The following is a 19,723-nucleotide window of genomic DNA, read 5'->3' as shown; positions in this document are numbered from 1 at the left end:
CTCAGCTTCTTCATCTGTGAAATGGGCGTGCAAAGCAAGTGAGCACTCAGTGGATGCCGTAACAATAGGAAAAGGAAGTTCGAAGCCTTGCTCATAACAGTGAAGTGCCTTTTGCTTTCCTTGGACTAAAGGCTGATGCCAGAGGAAGGCAGGTGGCTGGAGTGAGGCATCTATCTAAGAGGAAGAAAAGGAGGCAGGGAGGAGTTTTGAATCCAGCAAGCTTAATTCTTTAGGTATCATTAGTTTATAATTAAGGGCTGGCTTCTAGATACAGGGTGTCAACCAACTGAAGCCATCTCTGAGCTGCTTCTTCCCACAGGAAAGGTCACTTTTTGATGAATACACCAGCTGCAAAACTCCCAAGTGGGAGAACGGCCCCACTTTCTTCTGATGGGAAGCTTACTTCCCGCAGCGGCTCTGTTAGGAGGCAAGGGCCGAACGGGCACTGTCCATTCTTGGTTCAGCCCCACCGTCGGTGGCCAACGCCGTTCAGAAGCGGAAAAGTGAACACTGGGCTGGGGAGAGCGGGGGACATGGTCAGCCCCTGGGAATCCTCTAGGCTGGAATGTGAGGTCTTCGGGTGGAACCAGGAGTGGCCCCTCTTCCCCACTTCCCCTCGCTAATGAGCACCAAACACGTGCATCAGCGCTCGGCACTGTTTCACCCCTGACACCACGGCTCCCTTCCCTTCTGGCCCGGGGCACACGCTGCCCCGGCCACACTGTCCCGCTTCCCGTGGCCCGAACACACCCGGCTACACCCACGTGCCAGGCTCTGACCAGACAGCACATCCACCCCGAGGACCTCCTTTCATCAGCCAGCTCCCTTCTCCCTCCCTTCGTCACTTTGGACTTGTCTGTTCCCCACCAGAGAACTGTTCAAGGAGCCAATGCGCTCCCCCTTGTTCCCGATGATTCTTTAGAAACATCTACCTGCTCAAGGGTAAGTAAAACCTCGCTCTCCTGAAGCCTACTTGACCTCGCACAGACCACGCTCATGGCACCCGTGGCCACACGTGGTTCCTACAGCCCTCCTTTGCCTGCGCCGTGAGACTCAGCCTTCTCTGTATTCCCAATAACTACGTGCTGGTGGACGAGCAGTGGGGATCTAGTCACTCTTTACTGAACAATCTGGTGACTCTGCATAAGTAAGAGGCACCCCAGGCCTCGGTAACCAGACCTCCCAGCCATGGCTCTCCCACTCTCACCGCAGTGGAAGCAGGAAACACAGCGTGAACCCCGAGCTCGGCTGCCACAGCGAAAAAGCGAGAAAGCAAAGCCAGTCATTGAACGTGTCTTTGGGAGAATTATTTTTTCCTCTGGTTGATTACAGAAAGGGCTCCAGAGAAGGTTAAGGAAGCTTCTAATTAGGCCACAAGAGGACTCTCCTCCCTCTCACAGATGCCTGGGCCTGTGTCATTACAGATGATGGGCATGGAGGGGCTTCTCACACAAGACCGAGGAGAGGCCCTTCACGCGAACAAGGAGGCAACTGGGCCCCACGCTGCTGCGGGTGAAGCTGCCTGAGGAACGCTCCACCACTCACCCCTGCCGCTCACCTGGGTTCTAACCATGCACCTTTGTTCACTCTCGCACCCCCGGTTTATTGAGTGACTGTTATGTGCCAGGGGTGTGCGGAGCTTGGGGGAGCCACAGATGAATACAGCCAGTCCTGGAAGAGGCAGATGGCCCCGTGACAGTCAATCATTTAGAAAGTTATAATATACCTATTAAGTGCTGTGGAAGAGATATGTACTGAGTACTGCAGAAGGGTCAGGGAGGCTTCCTGGAGGAAGTGATAGCTGTGTTGTGTTCTCAAGGTAAATAAAAGCCTCTGTACCTTCCCTGAACTAACCAGGTTCTCTGACACCCAGAGCTTTGCACTTACAGAAGAGGCCCCTGTCGTCAGAGTGATCATACAACGTGGCCGGGTCCCTCTGGGTCTGTGAACAGTTCCCACATTATTCGAGGGGAGGGGGCCTTGAGGGCATGCTGGTCATTACTGCCAAAGCCCCACTCCTCAGTTCTGGGGGGGGGGAGTGCAGCTTGGGAGGTCCTCTGGGGAAGGGAAGCCCAGGCTGAGGGGATCAGCCTCTGTGCCCGGCCTCACAGCATGGCAGAGGGGGGTCGTACCTGCACTGACATCTCCTGGAAAATCTTATAAAGGTACAATCTCCTGCCCCAGCCCAGATCAAATCAGAATCTGTGTTTAGCAAGATTTCCAGAAAACAAACAAACAAAAAGATTCCCAGCTATTTCTTAAGCATATCAAGTTTGAGAAATTCTAAAACTGGAGACCGAAACGGATGGTACTCAAAAGACCTTCCACTGGCTGAGCTCTGTCACTCCCTGGCTCTAAATAATCAGAGCTGTGAGGTGCCCTCCAGAGTTCGTGTTGAAAAGTAACCGTGCCAGAGACTGTGGCTGGCCACGGGAGAAGTCGCCGTGATCACAGGGGACAGTCACTCTCTCTAGCTTTCGTTTCTCTGCTAGGTGACTGGGCTAATGAAACCTACGTGCCCAAACCTACAGACCAAAGCAAGGATTCAGTAAGAAATCTTGTAACATCCTTATCAGTGGGGTCATTGTTTTGACCCACATCACAAAGATGTATTCAGGCCTAAGTGAAATAATTAAAAAAACAAAACAAAACAAAAAAAAACCCTCTGGCAAGGCAACTGGCAAAAAAAAAAAAAAAAAAAAAAAAAAATTCCACACAATTAAGTAAACAACACAAGAAAAACCCAGGCCACCTCAACTGGTAGCTGTTCATTTATACCTGATAACTTATTTTTAGTATTTCCTGCTAGGAGGGTACAGCTTGAGGAAAGACCGTTCAACAATTTAAGGTCTCCTAGAAGTCTACAGCGGCAAACGAGAAAGAGTCCTTTGTATGAAAGGAAACCCAGTCCTTCTGAATTCTTAAAGAAAGCTGGCAATTGCTTTCAGGTAGATAATCAGCATACGGTGAGCATGTCTGTTGTACCAAAGCATGTGGCTCAATATCACTAGAACCTTGCCGTGTGGGTAGAGAGCACGCCCCATCCCTTCCCGGATCAGGATGCACAGCAAGGACATCAGCGTGTGTGACTGTTCCCTCCCTGCCGCTGGGCACACACACGGACTCCTTCGTGGTTAGCCTCTCAGAGAGCCAGGAGCCCCTCATCCTACACCTCCCGGTGGAGCCCTGACCTTACTGGCAGCTTCTGAACAAATCTTTCTGGCCAGGCTGCTAGCCCCGGGAAAGTGTCCCCATCACTGTATTGCCAACAACGAGCAAAGTGGCCGGCACACAGTAGGCGCCTAATAAATGTTATACGATTCACATGGCATAAAGATATATGTGAACTGCTCCATGACTACAGAACTCTATGTTTTCAACTTTTGGTAAATCACTGGAAAAGATTCCCCGCCAGCCCCCACCTCCATCCATCCCCTTTGAGGGACACCTCTCTACTTGGTGTGACTGACCACTAGGTGGCGACGTCCTGCCTCTGAATACTTGCTGGGCTGTGAGCACCCTTTTGGGGAGTCGGGGAGGGGGCTTGGTTTCTTCTGCCGCCAGCACTAGGGCAGCTCTGTAGCTGAAGCCCACCCCCAGTCCCTGCTTCCCTTCCCCTCACCCAGCCACACCCTTACATCAGTGGGCTACTTTGATTGCTCTCTACAAAATTAAGCCCGCAGCCACACCATCACTCAAAACCAGGGGTCCGGCGCCAAAGGAGGAAGGCAACCCACTGGCTGTTCATGAGACAGACTCAGCGGCAGCCCGGCTCTCACCCGAACCATCACAGGGACCAGATACGTCAATATAGCAGTGGGTTGCAGACCGCCTTGGGGCCAGGCACTGAGCCCACCCCTTGGTGGTGGCCACCCTTTGGTGCCGCTGTGACAAAATGAATGGGGACAGGTCTGTGCGTCCCCCTGCATTTTCAGGGCTGCTGGGAGGGAGTGCCCAGTGTGTCACAGGTGGGAGCCAGCGTCCAGTCTACACGAGCCTGTGTTGTCACTGGCTTTAGCTGTAAATGTGATTAGCCACCCTTCCTGCCCCAAGGCCCGCTCTCCTTCTCGCCTCCTCCACATGGTCCCCAATGAACTTGTCACCTTCCTGCATAGCTCCCTATGGCCTGGGGATTAATCCAAGCTCTTCACCATGCAGGGCACGCAGGCTCCTTCATCGTTAGCCCAGGCTCCCCGACGGAGCCTCAGTCGCCCCACTGGCTCCCCTTCTGGGAGCCCCATTCACTGATGCATAATCCTGGCCTTGGCCCTGAGGCTCTCTGTTTCACCTCCATTGCCCAGATTGTCCTCTTACTGGACACCATGAGGCTTTCTCCCACACAGCCTATGCTCTGGGGTCCACTAGTATCTGTCTCCCCACAGCAATTTAGCTAGTGACACATCCTCATGAAGTCCCACAAACACACACGTCTGTGTCCGTATCTGCAGCCTCCACCAGCATGCAGGGTCTATCGGGACAGAGCCAACAAGTGGCAATGGAACCGTGTGCATATGTGAGCTCATTTCGCCCTGAGAACGGTCCTGTACACGCGATAAAGCAGTCACCCAGAGGGGACATGGCCTGGCCAAACTGGACAGCCAGCCCACATCCTCAGGATTGTGCCGTGCGGTCCGGCAGAAGTGGCCTCTGACCACTGACCCTCCCTGGTGGCGACGCTCAGGGGTTGCTGAGCCGGTGAATGAGCGTGCTGACTCCCGCCTCCTCCTGGAGACGAGCCAACAGCCTTGGGGTGACCACAGCTGCTCCAGGGTCACTTGCTGGGACCAGCGTGACCAGGGTCACCTTTGGTAGCATGTAGCATTCCTGCAATTCATGAGTACACCCGTTCATTCCACAAATGAGCCCTTCCAGGCACTGGAGGTTTGAGAGTGACCAAGTCACTTCCTTAGGCTGTGGGTCCCCCAGGGAAGGGGATCCCCGCTGAGTCCTCAGGGCCTAGTGCAGGGCCTGGTGAGTCCTGGGGGACTCACAAAATGTTTGCTGAAACGAATCGGCACTCCTGAGCCAACTCTCCCGGGTAGTTCGCGGAAACACTGACCCCCTGTGGTCACGGGGACAAGCGGAGCACGGCCTTTGAACCACATGCCCTGCTGGGCACGTGTGGTGCCAGACCCTACTTTATGGCCAGGGAAGTGACAAGCGAGGTCGCGTGATGATTGTAGCAAACAGGATGGTTGGCTTTTTGTGCATCTGCCGCCCGCCAGGGCCGCATGGGGATGCCCCACAAGCTCCACCTCCATGGTTTGCAAACGATGATTCTGCTTCCCAGGAGGGCGTCGTGGAGGAGGCGGGGAGGGCTCCAGCGCCTCTGCGGCCGGCGCCTGACCCTGCTCTGCCAAGTGCTGTGACTCTGGGCGAACAACCCGTCCTCTGTGAGCTGAGCCCTGATGCTTCATCCGCTGAGAAAAACAGGATCGCCCACGCTGGAGAACCGCCTTGTCCGTCAACGGAGGAAACGCACACAGAATAGCAGCCCGCAGCCCGCCAGCGTGAGAGCTTGCGACTCGGAGAAAAGGAGGTTAATCAAAACCAAGTGATTGTGTCTCCACTTCACAGATGAGAAAATCAAGGCCCATAAAGCGTAAGCAACTTGTCTAAAGTCGCACGGTTAGTAGGTGTGGAGTTCAAAGCCAGGGCTCCCTGGCGTGGACGGGGCCACTTCTGCAGCGTGTCATGACTCCGGGTCACGGCCACAGCCCCCCATCCACCCGGCACCTAGTGAGGTCACCCTGAGGAGAGGAGCACGGCAGGAAACTGAGGCAGAGGGCCGGGCGCTGCACAGCCCGGGACCGGGCACCCCATCTCCCTCCACCACTTACTGGGTGCCCTGGCCGAGTGCTTCTATAAAGGCAAAGTCTCCGGGTGCCCGGGTGGCTCCGCCGGTTAAGCGTCTGACTCTTGATTTCAGCTCAGGTCACGATCTCACGGTTCGTGAGTTCCAGCCCCGTGTCGGGCTCTGTGCTGCCAGTGCAGAGCCTGCTTGGGATTCTCTCTCTGCCCCTCCCCTTCTCCCCTCTCTCTGTCTCTCTCAGAATAAATAAATAAACCTTTTTTTAAAAAAAAAAAAAAGAAGGCAGAGTCCCAGCGGTTACAGGGGGAGGCTGCACACCACAAGCGCTTAACCTGCACCTGCCTCAGAGCGCACACTCGGGAAATGCTGGCTGTCTGGGAACCGGAGCGACACAGGCACGGCCACCAGTGGAGAACGCACGGGACACCCCAGCTCTGACTGCACACCGCGCTGGCAGTGGGAGGAGAGACGGTCGGCGGGGTGACGAACAGCCGTGCACGGCTGCGTTTTCTAAAACTAGAACCAAGCGTTCGGTAATTCGCAGATTGTGCCTCCTTGGGACGCCACAAGGGGCGGAGCTGAGACTCCCCAGTTTTCTCCGCTCGGCAGACCCCTGGGCCGGGCACTCGCAGGGTCCTCTCGTGAGCTCTTTCCTGGGCCCCTCACAACAAGCAAGACACACGCACAGGAATCCGAGGCCCGTAGAGATCTTAAATCGCAGGAGCAGGATCACGCAGCTGACGCAAGGAAGGGCTGGAGCCTGGACTTGGGCCTGGAAGCCTGTGGACCTTTCCAAGGTGCCGCCAACCCTGGATTCACTCAGGGGAAGGGGAGAGCAGCGGCCCCTGCTGTCTTCCGCCCGGTGGACCGCTTTGCCGTCCCTCTGGTGCACCGCCTTCATCACCTCCACGTTTAGGGGGTGTATGCTCCTCGTGGTGGCATCCAGGTCCCTTGCCAGCCACATCTTTCCCTTCCACACTCTCTAAGCAGACTTCTTGTGTCCCTCACGTGTCCCCACCTGTATCAGGAGCAGCGCCTGCGATGTGACTCCTTGCTGACCGTGACACCTAAGCCCCACCTTTCCTCAGGGCCCCCAGCATATGGCCCTTCCTTTCTAGACCCTTCCACACCCCAGCACGCAGCACGACCTCTGTGCTCTGCCTTACCACCGGGAGGAAGTGTTTTGCTGACTTTATGACGTGCTTTAGACCAGGGGCTCTCAACCCTGGTGGCACAGGAGACTCATCTGGGGAGCTCTTCCTTTCGAATTGTTTTCTTCTAGTTTTACTGGGAAATAACTGACATAGAACATTGGGCATTCCAAGTGTACCGCATCACGATTTGATAAATGCATACACTGTGAAGTGATCACCGCAATCGGGTTAGTTAACACATTGTCACTTGACCTGCTTACCACGCTTCCCCTCTTTGATGAGAGCACTTCAGATCTACCCTCGCAGTAACTTTCAAGCACACAGAGCAGGCCTGTCACCTTCAGTCTCCACACCGTGTATTACACTCCCAGAACCTACTCATTTTCTAACAGGAAGTCTGTACCTCTTGACCACCATCCCCCATCTCCCCCTTCCTCTGGCAACCGCCGAGCTGTGCTCTGTTCCTAGGACTCGGGTTTTTGTTTTAGGTTTCACAGGTAAGTGAGATCATACATGATCGGTCTCTCTCCGCCCGACTCACTGCACTTAGCATGATGTCCTCGAGATCCATCCACGTTGTGGAGCACCTGAATTGCTCAGTCGGTCGGGCAGGGCTGACTCTTGGTTTCGGTTCAGATCACGATCTCACGGTTCATGAATTTGAGCCCCACATCGGGCTCCGTGCTGTCAGTGTGGAGACTGCTTGGGATTCTCTCTGTCTCTGCTCTCTCTCTCTCTCTCCCCTCTCTGCGCGCACTCTCTCTCCCCCTCTCTGTCCCGCCCTCTCTCTCAAAATAAATAAATACACTTAAAAAAAGATTCATCCTGGGGCGCCTGGGTAGCGCAGTCGGTTAAGCGTCCGTCTTCAGCCAGGTCACGATCTCACGGTCCAGGAGTTCGAGCCCCGCGTCAGGCTCTGGGCTGATGGCTCAGAGCCTGGAGCCTGTTTCCGAGTCTGTGTCTCCCTCTCTCTCTGCCCCTCCCCCGTTCATGCTCTGTCTCTCTCTGTCCCAAAAATAAATAAATGTTGAAAAAAAAATTAAAAAAAAAAAAAAGATTCATCCACATTGTCACAAATGGCAGGATTTGCTTCTTATGGCTGAATAGTATTCCACTGCAGAGATAGACCACGTTTTCTTTACCCATTCATCCGCACATGAACACCCAGGTTGTTTCCAGGCCTTTGCTATCGTGAATAACGCTTCAGTGGATGCTGGCGTGCAGACGTCTCTTCGGGATGGTGATTACATCCTTGGATGTTTACTCGGTAGCGAAACTGTTGGATCCTATGATAGCTGCCGTCTTAAATGTCTGGAGAACCTCCACAGTGTTTTCCACGGTGACTGCTCCAGTTTTTATCCCCACCAACAGTGCACGAGGCTTCCCTTTCCTCCTCATCCTCGACAGCACTTGACAGCTCTTGTCTTTTGGGTAACAGCCACTCTAACAGGAGTGAGGTGATGTCTCATTGTGGTTTTGACTGCTCCGGGGAGCGTTTAATGAATACAAATACCTGAAATCCACTCCCTCATCCTCTGTCTCCACCGGTTCAGGCTGGACCCGGGCAAAGGCACATCTTTCAAGTTCCAAGTGTGTTTCTGCTGTGCGGCAAGGGTTGAAAACACTGGTCTACGAGACAGGGGCATCACTTTGCAATGAGATGGTCTTTTGAGCCCAGCTTCTAGCACTGACTAAAGTGTCACCAACCCCGAGCTGCCAGCCTTGGTTCCATCTTAATTTGCCTCTCGCTCTAGAAGGACAGTGTGCAGTATGCACCTAGGCCACCCAACACAACGGGATGTGAAAGTATTCCAGGGATCGCAGGTAACAACAGCATGCATTAGCCAAGTGCCTATATTCAGCACATAGTCTCGATGCATGCCTGATGAACCCTTGGCAAATGCAATTGTTTCCATCGTCAGTATCATCGTGCTACTAGCCCCCAGCCGTGGCTGAGGCCATCTGGGCACAGGCGCAAAGTCTCCATCACCCTCCGGGAGAGGCACACAGTTAGTCGTTAATACGTTCTGTTAAATGGATGAGTAATCGACAAACAGATGTAGCGTCAGCTCCAGGGACAGAGACCTGTTAACTGGTTTCTTTTCTCCCAAAGCCTCTCGCAGAGAGCTAGAGGTCTAGTGACACTTAGAACAAAGGGTGAGGGGGTAGAGGAGGTGCAGGTCTAGAGGGAGCATACGTGCCCCGTGTCTTCATCTCCGACTTCTACATCAAGCCAGCACCCATGTTGGCCCTGTACCGCGACTGCCCTTCGGACCCACAGGACCAGTTTTCTAATTACCTGTAGCTCGGAGCACAGCTGAGAAAGCGTTTCCTCAACAGCAAGGGACTCTAGGAAGAAAAAACAAAAAGATGCACAATAAAATGGACACACGCTGAAAAGCTGCAGTTGCTAACTACAATAAAGAAGCATACATTCAGGTTGGCGTTTGAGTCCCAGAAAGAAACACACGGCCTGAGGACTCTCCCTCTTTCTCTTCTAATTGCCTAACGGGGTCATATTTATAAAAAGGAGAAACCTGATTTGGAGCCCGGTGACCTCATACTAGATAAAGGTCAACAGCATCTCAGGGATGCCTTTCTGAGGAATAGAAGGCCCCCACATTCACACAGCACTTTGTGGGGTTCAGAGCGATCCCACATTCTTCTGGACTTCTGCAGGTATGTGCCTACAGGTGTGGATGTACATGCATCCGTGTGTGTGACGCATGTGGGGCCTGGGTTTGGATCTCCATCAGCCAGGTGAATGCTGGGAAGCACAGAGAAGTGGAGCAGCAGAGCTGAACCCAGACCACTGACTCTGACACTGAGGGTCATCACGACCTTCCCTGCCACCCACAGAGGAGCTGGCGATCTCACCTCTGATCAGCAGGAACCTCTGGCCTCCGGCCAGTGGTGATTTAATGCTTGCATCTGCCTGTACTAGGACTCTCCCCTAGTTCTATGACACGTGGTCAGGGGTTTGCACTTGGGCACGGCATCAGGTCCCTTTAAAGCCTTGCTGCCCAGATGAGTGGGACCAATCCATCAACACCTCCGGATCCTCACTGATGTCCTGATAAGCACATGCCTTATCCCCCTGCCCCCATCCAGCACCTTCCTCAGGTCTGTGAGTCCCACCAGGCACAGCAGACTTTTGTCATATTGAACATGACTGTGTCCGGGGCATCTGGCACATAGTAGAGGCTTGGTAAAAACATGATGGTGAATGAGTGAGCAAATAAACCCAGTTCCTTTGGGCAAAAAGTTAAAACAACAAGTCAACTGTCCGTGTACAATCTCCATTTTCCCTTTGGGTTACGTAAGCTGTCTCTGGTTCTGTGCATGCTTTTATGGTGTGTATAACATCTGAACCGGAGAAAAATTCGATGTTGCTACTGCATGATTCAGAGTAGTGCCTGACTTGTGTAGGGGGTCAGAGCTGGTAAGCCCAGATGGGAACATGGCACCACCATTCATCAACCGCCCTGTACCGACTCCTTCACCCTGCAGGCCAGGCACTGTGTACGAGGGATCTGTGCCTGGGGGGGCACAGAGGGGGCATCTGAGGGGGCCTCTGCTCTCCAAGACCCCACATCTGGTGGGGATGAGAAACAGGCAAATAGGATGTCACTCTCGTGTGGTGTGTGCAGTGCAGTAACGGACAACGTATGAGGCCATAAATACCTCCAAAGCCAAGACCGGCTCCGTAGGTCTAGGGGTGTAAGTGGGGAAACTGAGGAACCCCAGCAGGACTGTTCTTAACCCTGAACCAGGCTAAAGACCTGGCCTCTGTCCTGGAAGCAAAGGGTCCTCAGCAGAGGACGGACAGCAGAATCACACTGTGTCACCTGCTGTCAATGAGAGGGATGATAGAAGGGACCCTGCCCCAGGAGCCACTGCAGGAGCTCTTGTCTTAGTCCTGCCGTGCACTGCTGCGTGTGACCCTGAGCAGCCACTGCACCTCTCTGATCTCAGCTCCACCACCTGGCAGCAAAGAGGGACTCAGGCCCAGGGATGTCCATGATGTCTGATGAAGTGCACGGGGCAATCCATCCCCAGAAAACCAAAGATGATGGCTACTGAGAGGTTTCCATAATCGTCCAGATTAAAACCATATATAACATATATTTATATACAAATATACAAATATTTAGATATCTATATTATAAAGTATACATAAACATATTATGTTATACATCAAAATATAGAAAATATATATTATATATAAAAATGTTACGTATTTTATATATGATTACAAAAACATACTAAAATTATCAAAATAGAAAATATGAAACAGGTATTACATTTTCTATAAAACATGTAAAACATTAAAATTATTGTTAAAATTATGTTATATGTAAAATATGTTTATATATGTACATGATATATGTATATAATATATATGTATATACTAATATATATTAAAATTACATGTTATATAAAATATATGTATATATGTATATAATATAATATAATATGTACATTATATATATGTATATATTCATATATGTATATAATACAGAACAATACACGTATTATTTGGGGGGTTGTTTTCCCCTCTTGTAAGTTGCAATCCTGTAACTGCAGCCTCATTAAAAAAGAAAGGCTATAAACTGGCATTTTCCCTTAGGAAGCAAGTCAACATGGTGTCAGCAGTGCCCGGTGGACGTAGCAGGTGTTCAGTAAGTGCCCTGTGGGTGAACCGAGGGGGGCTCCTGCCTCGACTTCCTGCAGGTGCATGTCCCAGACTCCCTCCTTCCAGAACAAGGTAACATACACGACACATACCTGGAGCATATCTGCCACCGCGACACTCACAAAACACGCCGCTCTCTCAAGCCCGGCCCAAGAGGGGCAGGTCGGCCGCGGCTTGCGGCGCCCCGCGCCCGGCCCCTTACCCAGCTCCGCGTGCGGCAGCTCGGGGACGTCCCTCATGATGACCTGGAAGTAGGCGCGGAGCCCCCGGTAGGCGTGCAGGAGCAGGAAGCACAGCTCTCGGTGCCACTTGTGTGCGTGCTGCATGCAGTTCTCCGAGGGCACATAGAAACTCCCCTGCGGGCGGGACAGACAGAAGCTGGGGGCCACCATGCGGCTGGCTCGGAGAACAACCGAGGAGGGGCTCACGGTTCCAGGGAAAGGAGAGTTTGAGTCCCTGCCTCTCTGTGCAGGAAAGACACGGAGATCTGCCAAGCCTCTGTCTTGTGCATTCGTATTAAAACAACAACAACAATAATAATAATGGCAATAACAACAGTAATAGTAACAACGAATGAGGAGGAGGAGGAGGGCACTGACCTGCAAGGTTTGGGATAACCTAATGGGACCCACTCACAAGTCTCGTTCCTCGGCCACTGCACAGCACTTCATAGCAGACGGGGACAGACAGAGGGGTCTCCTCTCGCAGGGAGATGAGGAATTTGTAGAGACCCTCCTGGTGCGTGGCAGAGTGGTCCAAGAGAGAGCAAAATGCACTGCTGTGAGATGGGGTGTAGTTGTGGGTTTAGATACACAACATGGCAGGTGCGTTTGGTGAGAGACTGAACCCAAGTCGGCCTCAGAGGCTCCGTACGTTGCCATCTGCTCACAGACGTAGGGAGCCTTAAACGGGCATAATGACCCAACTATGCTTTGTGCGATGAGGACAAGGTGGCCAAGTCATGATGTACCTGGAGACCCAGACACAACAGAAGAGAGGACACAGGCCAGTCCTGACTTGGGCACAAACTCAAGAGAGAAGCGTGTCTTAGGGCGAATTTCAGGAGGGATTTGCTTTGGACACAGAGAAAGGAAGCCCCAGGGAGGACCTTGGTCCACAGAGGAGGAAGGCGCTGAGTACTGGGCTGGAGAGTTCCATGGATGTGGGACCTTCCTGTCCATCTACTGCTCAAGGGGCCATGAAAGGACACAAATGGCTCTGCACGATCCCCTGCTGCCTGTCTGTCCTGCTGCAAGAAACTCCAGACGGCGAGTTGGTAGAATCCCACCTTTCAGGCTCTTGTGAGTGGGAGATGTGGCAGCCTCCTGCCTCATTTGGTCTCCTTCCTTGCTGCCATCGGGGAGGACTGAGTTGGTCCATGGGGACAGGACAGGTGTGATAGGGATCCGTGGCCATCAGCACTCATCTGCACTCTCAATGGTGCCATGAAGGCAGGCAATCACAGGTGTATTGTACTGGGTCTAATCACAGCATCACGATGAGTGAGTCACACAAGGTGCTACAAGTCAGGAAACCGGGATGGAGGCGTCCGGTCAGCGTCTGTCCCTTGGCTCTGAGATGGCTGTAAGGCAGGTCCCTAGCAAAAAGACTGAGACAGAGCGGTGCCTGCAGGAGGTGCCGGGTGTGCTGTCGGGGGGCAATGCTGCGGGAGTGTAGGACTGGGCAGAGAGAGTCGTGCAGGACAACGGAGACCTCAGTCCATCCCACGGGGGGCTCTGGAGCTGCAGGGCCATCGGCCTCAGAGTAGGGGCCGTGCATTGCACGACTGCACCCATGCACTGACCATTATCGAGTGTGAGTGACCCTGCGGAGGAGGTGGGGCCTGGGTCAGCAGCTCTCTCAGACACAGCGGTCTCCAGAGAGGGGCTTGGCCAACTGGCCCCTCCAGAGAGGGGCTTGGTTGAGGCTCCCGACATCCCTGGCAGTGTGAAGAAGCAGTGACTCAGGCCCGAGGAGGGATGTGGGCAGCGTGCCACAGGACCCGCTGGAGAGGCCTTCCGTGAACCCTCCCCAGGGCCTCGACTGAAACCTGGCTTTGCATTACGAGGCCACCAGGTCCCTTTGGATTTGAACTTATGAGACACATTCAGTGAGGTTTGGAACCAAAAGACTCTTCCATTTCATAAGCAGAGAATTCAGTCAGCTAGGCCCTCAGGTAATCCACATTATCCCCATTTCTCATCCTTATTCTGTAAGGATCAGAAGTCGGGGCAGTTATAGAAAGACAAGCAGAGCCTGTGGGTAGCAGAGTGCACGTGTCGGATCCCCAGACCCAAGGAGCAAGAAGGAATCCGCCGTTCGCAAGGCATCTAGGTATTCCCCTGATCTTGACCTCATTTGGTCTTTGGCAAACACCATACAAAGCAGATGCTCTAATTCTGATTTTCAAAATTAGAATATACATATGGCAAAAAATCTCAGTGTTTCCAGAAACAATCTAAAGTGCCTCATTCCCCAGAGTCCAGTAATTTCTTGTGGGTCTTCCTAGAAGACTTCCGAACATACATGTGCACATGTGTGTTATGTATGCGCGTCCTGGAAACACACGCAGACACACTCACATGTGGGAAAAGGCTCTGGGCGGTTCTCTATTCCTTGCTTTTATCACTTACCGTGCCTCAAAGCTCTTTCTGATTAGATCAAATAATAAGTGGTAGGAACTTCAATTTCTGTTTCATAGATAAAAGATTGTGGGTCAAAGAATCAAATGATTTGTTCAAGGTCACCCCACTCTTCCCGCAGAAGAAATGATTCTCAAGGCCAGGTGCTAAGTGGGGGAGTCCTTTCTCAGTGTGCCACATGCGTCCTGGAGACAGTGCCTCGCAGAGGACAGATGTTCCATCAGGCCTGCTTGCTTTGACTGAGGCATTAATTTAAGTCCTGCCTGCAGTGGCTGTGACTAAGCAGAAATGAAAGCGGACAGGGGATTAACAAAGGCGTCAGATCCAGGAAGCTATGAGCCCCCAGTCTGCTTGCTTCCAGCGGCCCCGAGCATCCCGTTTTCTGGTCCTGACACCTGTTTGCCAACGAATTTCCTTGTCACCGATGCCTCCTTTTGAAAATGCTTTTCAGGACCTACTGAAGGCAAGGGATCTTCGAAGTCCGATATTGACTTTGACTTTTAAAACCACATACCAATCTCATGAGGATTTTTCAAAAGACACATTGGGTAATCTTTGGGGAATCTTCAGAAGGCTGATTCAATATGATGACAGATAATATAAAGTCAAAATGGTAATCCAAAGAGAAATAAAATACACGGCCTGAGACGATTATGAACAAAACAAATCTTGTCCCCTGTAAAACAGCCAACGGCACAAGGCTCAGAAAGTGAGTGGGCTGACACAGAAGGCCCCACTAGCCGCCCCCCCGGGCCTGCAGAGCCGGTGCGGGAGAGCCTGTGCACCTCCACTGACAGTGCACGGAGCGCGGCTGAACGGCACAGGGTCCCCACACGAAGAAAGGACACTCGAGCACCGTCCTTTCCAACAGTCTGGAAAGACACACAGGCCTCACGCAGGGCCAGCCGAACATCAGGCTGCACGTGAACTCACGATGGAGAGCTCCGGGCCAGGGTCCACCCCACCACAGGCACAAAGCAGGTGAAGAGCGGACGGTCATGACGCGGCCTCTCCGAGCGGCTGTTAAGGATCAAACAAGACTATCGCGATAGAATCCGGACGCGAGCCACGTCCCAGGGTAAGGTCAGCGGGCGTGAAAAGGACCTTCGGCTCCCTCGTGATGCACCGGTGGTCCCCAGGGATACGCCTACGGATTATGCAGCTTAGACATCAACAGTGATCCTCTCAGAAACCTAAAAATGGATTTTTTAGTGTTTATTTATTTTTGGGAGAGAGAGAAAGACAGAATGCAAGTGGGGGAGGGGCAGAGAGAGACAGAGAGACACAGAATCCGAAGCAGGATCCAGGCTCCGAGCTGTCAGCACCGAGCCCGACGCGGGGCTCAAACCCACAAACTGCAAGATCATGACCTGAGCTGAAGTCAGAAGCTTAGTTGACTGAGCCACACAGGTGCCCCCCTAAAAATGGATTTTAACTCAACTGGAGTCCCTGCTGAACCATGGTTTGATGAGAACACAGAATCTGGAGTCCAATGGGCCTGTGCCTTGGTCATCGATCAGCCACGCGCTAATGGCGTGACAGGCTAACCCCCTCCCCTCTGAAGCGTCCGTTTCAGATGAGAGGTGGGGATAGTAAGAAAGCCTCGGCGCTCACCTGAGAGCCTGGTTTACGGTCAGTACTCAAGAGGTGTTCGTCAGGAAGTTTTGCTTTATACTTCCTTCATTCATTCCCCAACAGAGAGCCAAGCTTGCCATCACCTCTGACCTTCCTATTAACGCCTCTCCCGTTTACGTGGCCAGGTCTAATCCTGCCCTGGGCTCTAGATCGCCATTCCAGACTTCAGTTGGATAGGCGGCCTGTTGTCAAAGAGGCAGCTTAAAAGGAGCAACTTGCTGGCCCCCCTCAATCCTTCTCTTCCCTTTGGGCATCTTTAGTGGACCCATTTGGCCCAACATTCACAAAAGCCTTGCATTCGCCCAGACTCCAGATCTCGTTCTCACCTTAGAACCTGTAAGAAAGTCTCGAAGGTTCTGTCTCTACCACGCTCTCACGTCAGCCCTGGTTTGAGTCTATGCTGCTTGCTTTAATTATTAAACCACCCTCCTCATGGGCCTCACCCCTCTGGTCTTACCTTCCTCCTGTGGCACTGGTGTGTGCGAGTTCGTTCACAGCGTTACCCACTGTCTACAAGATCAAGTTCAAATTCCTGACTACGGCATTCACAGCCTTCAAGCCCCGACCACATTTCCACCTCATCTGCTGCCTCTTGTTGCACAACACAGCTCTCTTTGCTTTTCTCCTTTTAAGGGCCTGTCCCCTGGCCGCCTGAAACTCACCACCAAGACTTGGGTCAAATGTCCTCTCTCTGTGAAGCTTCTCCAGGCTCCTCCTCTGCCAGGGTCCTGCGCACACCTCCTTAGACCACAATGATCCCCCCCCCCCACCACCCTACCTGAATCCCCTGAGGGTACAAGCGGTTTGTCATTTGTCTTTGAACCTGAAACAGCAGAGAGAAATTCAATGACGAAAGAGAGAGAGAGAGAGAGAGAGAGAAAGAGAAAGAGAGAGGGAAAGAGACAGGGAGGGAGGGATGAAGGAAGGAAGGAAGGAAGGAAGGAAGGAAGGAAGGAAGGAAGGAAGGAAGGAGGGGCAAAGAAAAGAGAAAAGGAAAGGAAAAAGGAAAAGAAAAAGAAAAGCAAAAAGAAAAGAAAATGAAAAGGAAAAGAAAAAAAGAAGAAAAAAGAAAGAAAAGAAAAGAAAAAAGAAAACAAAAAGGAAAAGAAAAGAAAAAGAGAAAAGGGCTGTTGCATCCGCTGGGGGTCTTGACAAGGCAACACGGGCCTGGATTGAAGGTGCAAATCACTCTCACCTCCCCCTTCCTTACAACCGTAGGTTTTGGGGCGCCTGGGTGGTTCAGTTGGTTAAGCGCCCGATGCTTCATTTTGGCTCAGGTCATGATCTTATCGTTTCTGAGTTTGACCCCCCACATCGGGCTCTGCACTGAAGGTACAGAGCCTGCCCGGGATTCTCTCTCTCTGAGTCTCTCTCTGCCCCTCCTGTGCTCACTTTCTCTCTCTCTCTCTCTGTCTCTCTCTCAAAATAAATAAATATACCACATCTTCTTTAAAAGTAAAAAGAACCATGGGTTTTCACACAATTCTGGAATTGATACTGGAATTTGGGTTTGCTGCCCTACCACAAAAATCATGCTCTGGATCTCTATGTCCTATAGAAACACACTCAACTTACTCTTTACATGAGATGCACACACAATCTGATATTCATTCGGCATGGGGTAAGCACGGATAACTTTTCATTTAATTCAAACACGCCCATGAAAGTGAGGCACGTTTTTGTACAGAAATATCAGTACATCTTCTGTGTTGCAGTTGTGGGAGAAGGCATAAACGGAATGGGGTTTTAATATTCTGGATGCTTATTTGAAACAGGAACGCAAAAGCTCCATCAGACCTCACAATCTAGAATTCTATTAATAGTAGCTACTGTTCATCAGATGCCTGCTGTGTGCCTCATACCAGTTTTCGGTCCCTGGATTCCTCTTCTTGGTAATTCAGGGGATTTTTCATTATTATCTTATTTTTAACCAAGGAGCAAACTATGATAGCATTAGTGCACTAATGTTTATTATTTGGCCCTAGCACACGTCACGCATTATGTGTTCTATGTGTTAGTCATTCCATTCTTATGCCAAGCCTGTAAAATTAGTGCAATTATTTACCCCCATCTTGTAGACTGGGAAACCGAACCCCAGTGTGGAAACAGCCTGTCTACAAGCCTCACGGCAAGGAAGTGGCGGATTAGCAGTTCAGACACGGGCCGGCACTGAAAGCCTCGCAATGCTGACCTTACTCTTGGAACTGAGATGTGGGAGGTTTATAGAGTCAGCCTGTGTCCCCACCTTTGGGATGCAGGAGAGTCAAACCTCTTCCTTTTTTTTTTTTTTTTTAAATACAGTAGGGATTTTAGTTAATAATAATGTACCAGTATTTGCTTTTTAAGTTTATTTATTTTGAGAGAGAGAGAGAGAGAGAGAGCAATCGAGTGCTGGGGAGGGGCAGAGAGAGGTAGAGAGGGATAAGCCCAAGTAGGCTCTGCCAGCGTGGAGCCTGATGTGGGGCTCGAACTCACGGACCACGAGATCACGACCTGAGACAGAATCTAGAGTTGGACGCTTAACGGACAGAGCCACCCAGGTGCTCTGAAGAGTGGAGCCTCTAATTCCTGTTAGAGCCTGGGTTTAAAAAGGTACCCAGCTCTGTAAATTCTGAAGAGAATCAAAACCCCTTGGGGCTAGTCTTTGCTTTGCAACCAACTATCCAGAATCCCGGAAAACACCTTTGTCTATCTGTTCTTTCATCTGGTCAGCAACAGACGGCCGCTACCTGGGTGAGCAGTCCCTGATTTTGTGCCCCAACACACAAGACTGCAGGAACCAGCTGTGGGCTGGACTATAAGAACCTCTTACTACAAGTGGCTGAAATCTAGAAATCACAGATGACTTCGCATCAGCACGACTTGATCTACGTTGCCCCTAGTGTCCTCTTACTGACATCCCACACGGCTCCTTGAGCAGGAGAGAGGGAAGCAGGTCAGGCACGGGGGTCAGCGAGGCACCTGACAGTCCCCGGTCTAGGTTACATTCCCGTCTAGGCGTCTCTCTATTCTACACGTATATGCTCGCTGCCCTCCACCCGCACATCGCTCCAGCGCCAAAGGATCCCCCACACGACCACCGAGTGACCACAGAGAGATCTATGTGGCTCCGTCCATAAAAGAAGTAAATTTTGCTTGGTGTTTCTCTCCCTCTGTAGATGTGTTCTACACACGCCTGCTCTTGGAATCAGGGACGGGATAGCATGCGTCAACTCCCAGCTACTGCCGCCCTGTGGGCAATCCAGCCACGTGGCTGACCGAAGCGAGAGCTGGAAAAGAGGGGGGGCCGCGGTGAAGCAGAAGAGCTGCCTTGAGCTCTCTGAAGGGTCATCGTGGGGGGCGTTGCGCACAAGGTCCCACGGAGTGGATCCAGAGGCACATGTTGTGGGTGAGAATATGGCTTCTCCGCTCTCGATGCGTCTTGTATGTGGAGGGACACCCCTTTGCGTGACACCCCCAGATCCTCTCTGCCCATTTATTGGGCAAATGGTGAGTTTGGGACAAGAAACTGGCAGCTTCCTGGTCTTTTTCTTGGGAGCAAGTCCTCCCTTGGAGGCGCTTGTCTCCATCCCCCTCGGTCCCGGGGGAGGCCTGGCAGAGGATGTGCTCAGCCGGGGGCCTGCATCCGTCCAGCACTACTGCACCTGAGCAGGGAAGCAGTTCACTCTAGAGTTCAATATCTGGGAGCCCCCTCGGTCAATGATGGAAGCCAAATGATCTCCTAGTTTAGTTTACTTTGGTTTGGTTTATTTATTCTGAGACACAGAAAGTTCGAGCAGGGGAG

At 51.9% G+C, this 19,723-nt stretch overlaps 1 protein-coding gene across 4 annotated transcripts in view; it reads right to left on the bottom strand.

Annotated features, from left to right (window-relative positions):
- FAM135B (family with sequence similarity 135 member B) overlaps window positions 1–19,723 on the bottom strand; it is a 287,754-nt gene that overhangs the window by 35,124 nt on the left and 232,907 nt on the right. For 3 of the 4 annotated variants that reach the window (XM_053208135.1, XM_027063841.2, XM_027063842.2), the window contains exons 8-9: window positions 11,865–12,018; window positions 9,266–9,315 (exon numbers count right to left, since the gene is read on the bottom strand). In XM_053208135.1, the coding sequence (XP_053064110.1) occupies window positions 9,266–9,315; window positions 11,865–12,018 (204 nt within the window). Of the gene's footprint in view, window positions 1–6,978; window positions 7,702–9,265; window positions 9,316–11,864; window positions 12,019–19,723 lie in introns of those variants that run through there. The other variant, XM_053208136.1, reaches the window with a different exon arrangement.

Source organism: Acinonyx jubatus, chromosome F2, assembly GCF_027475565.1.
Source record: "Acinonyx jubatus isolate Ajub_Pintada_27869175 chromosome F2, VMU_Ajub_asm_v1.0, whole genome shotgun sequence".
Lineage (NCBI taxonomy): Eukaryota > Metazoa > Chordata > Mammalia > Carnivora > Felidae > Acinonyx > Acinonyx jubatus.
The sequence above is the reverse complement of the archived record's forward strand: the minus strand, read 5'-3'. Positions and strand labels throughout refer to the sequence as shown.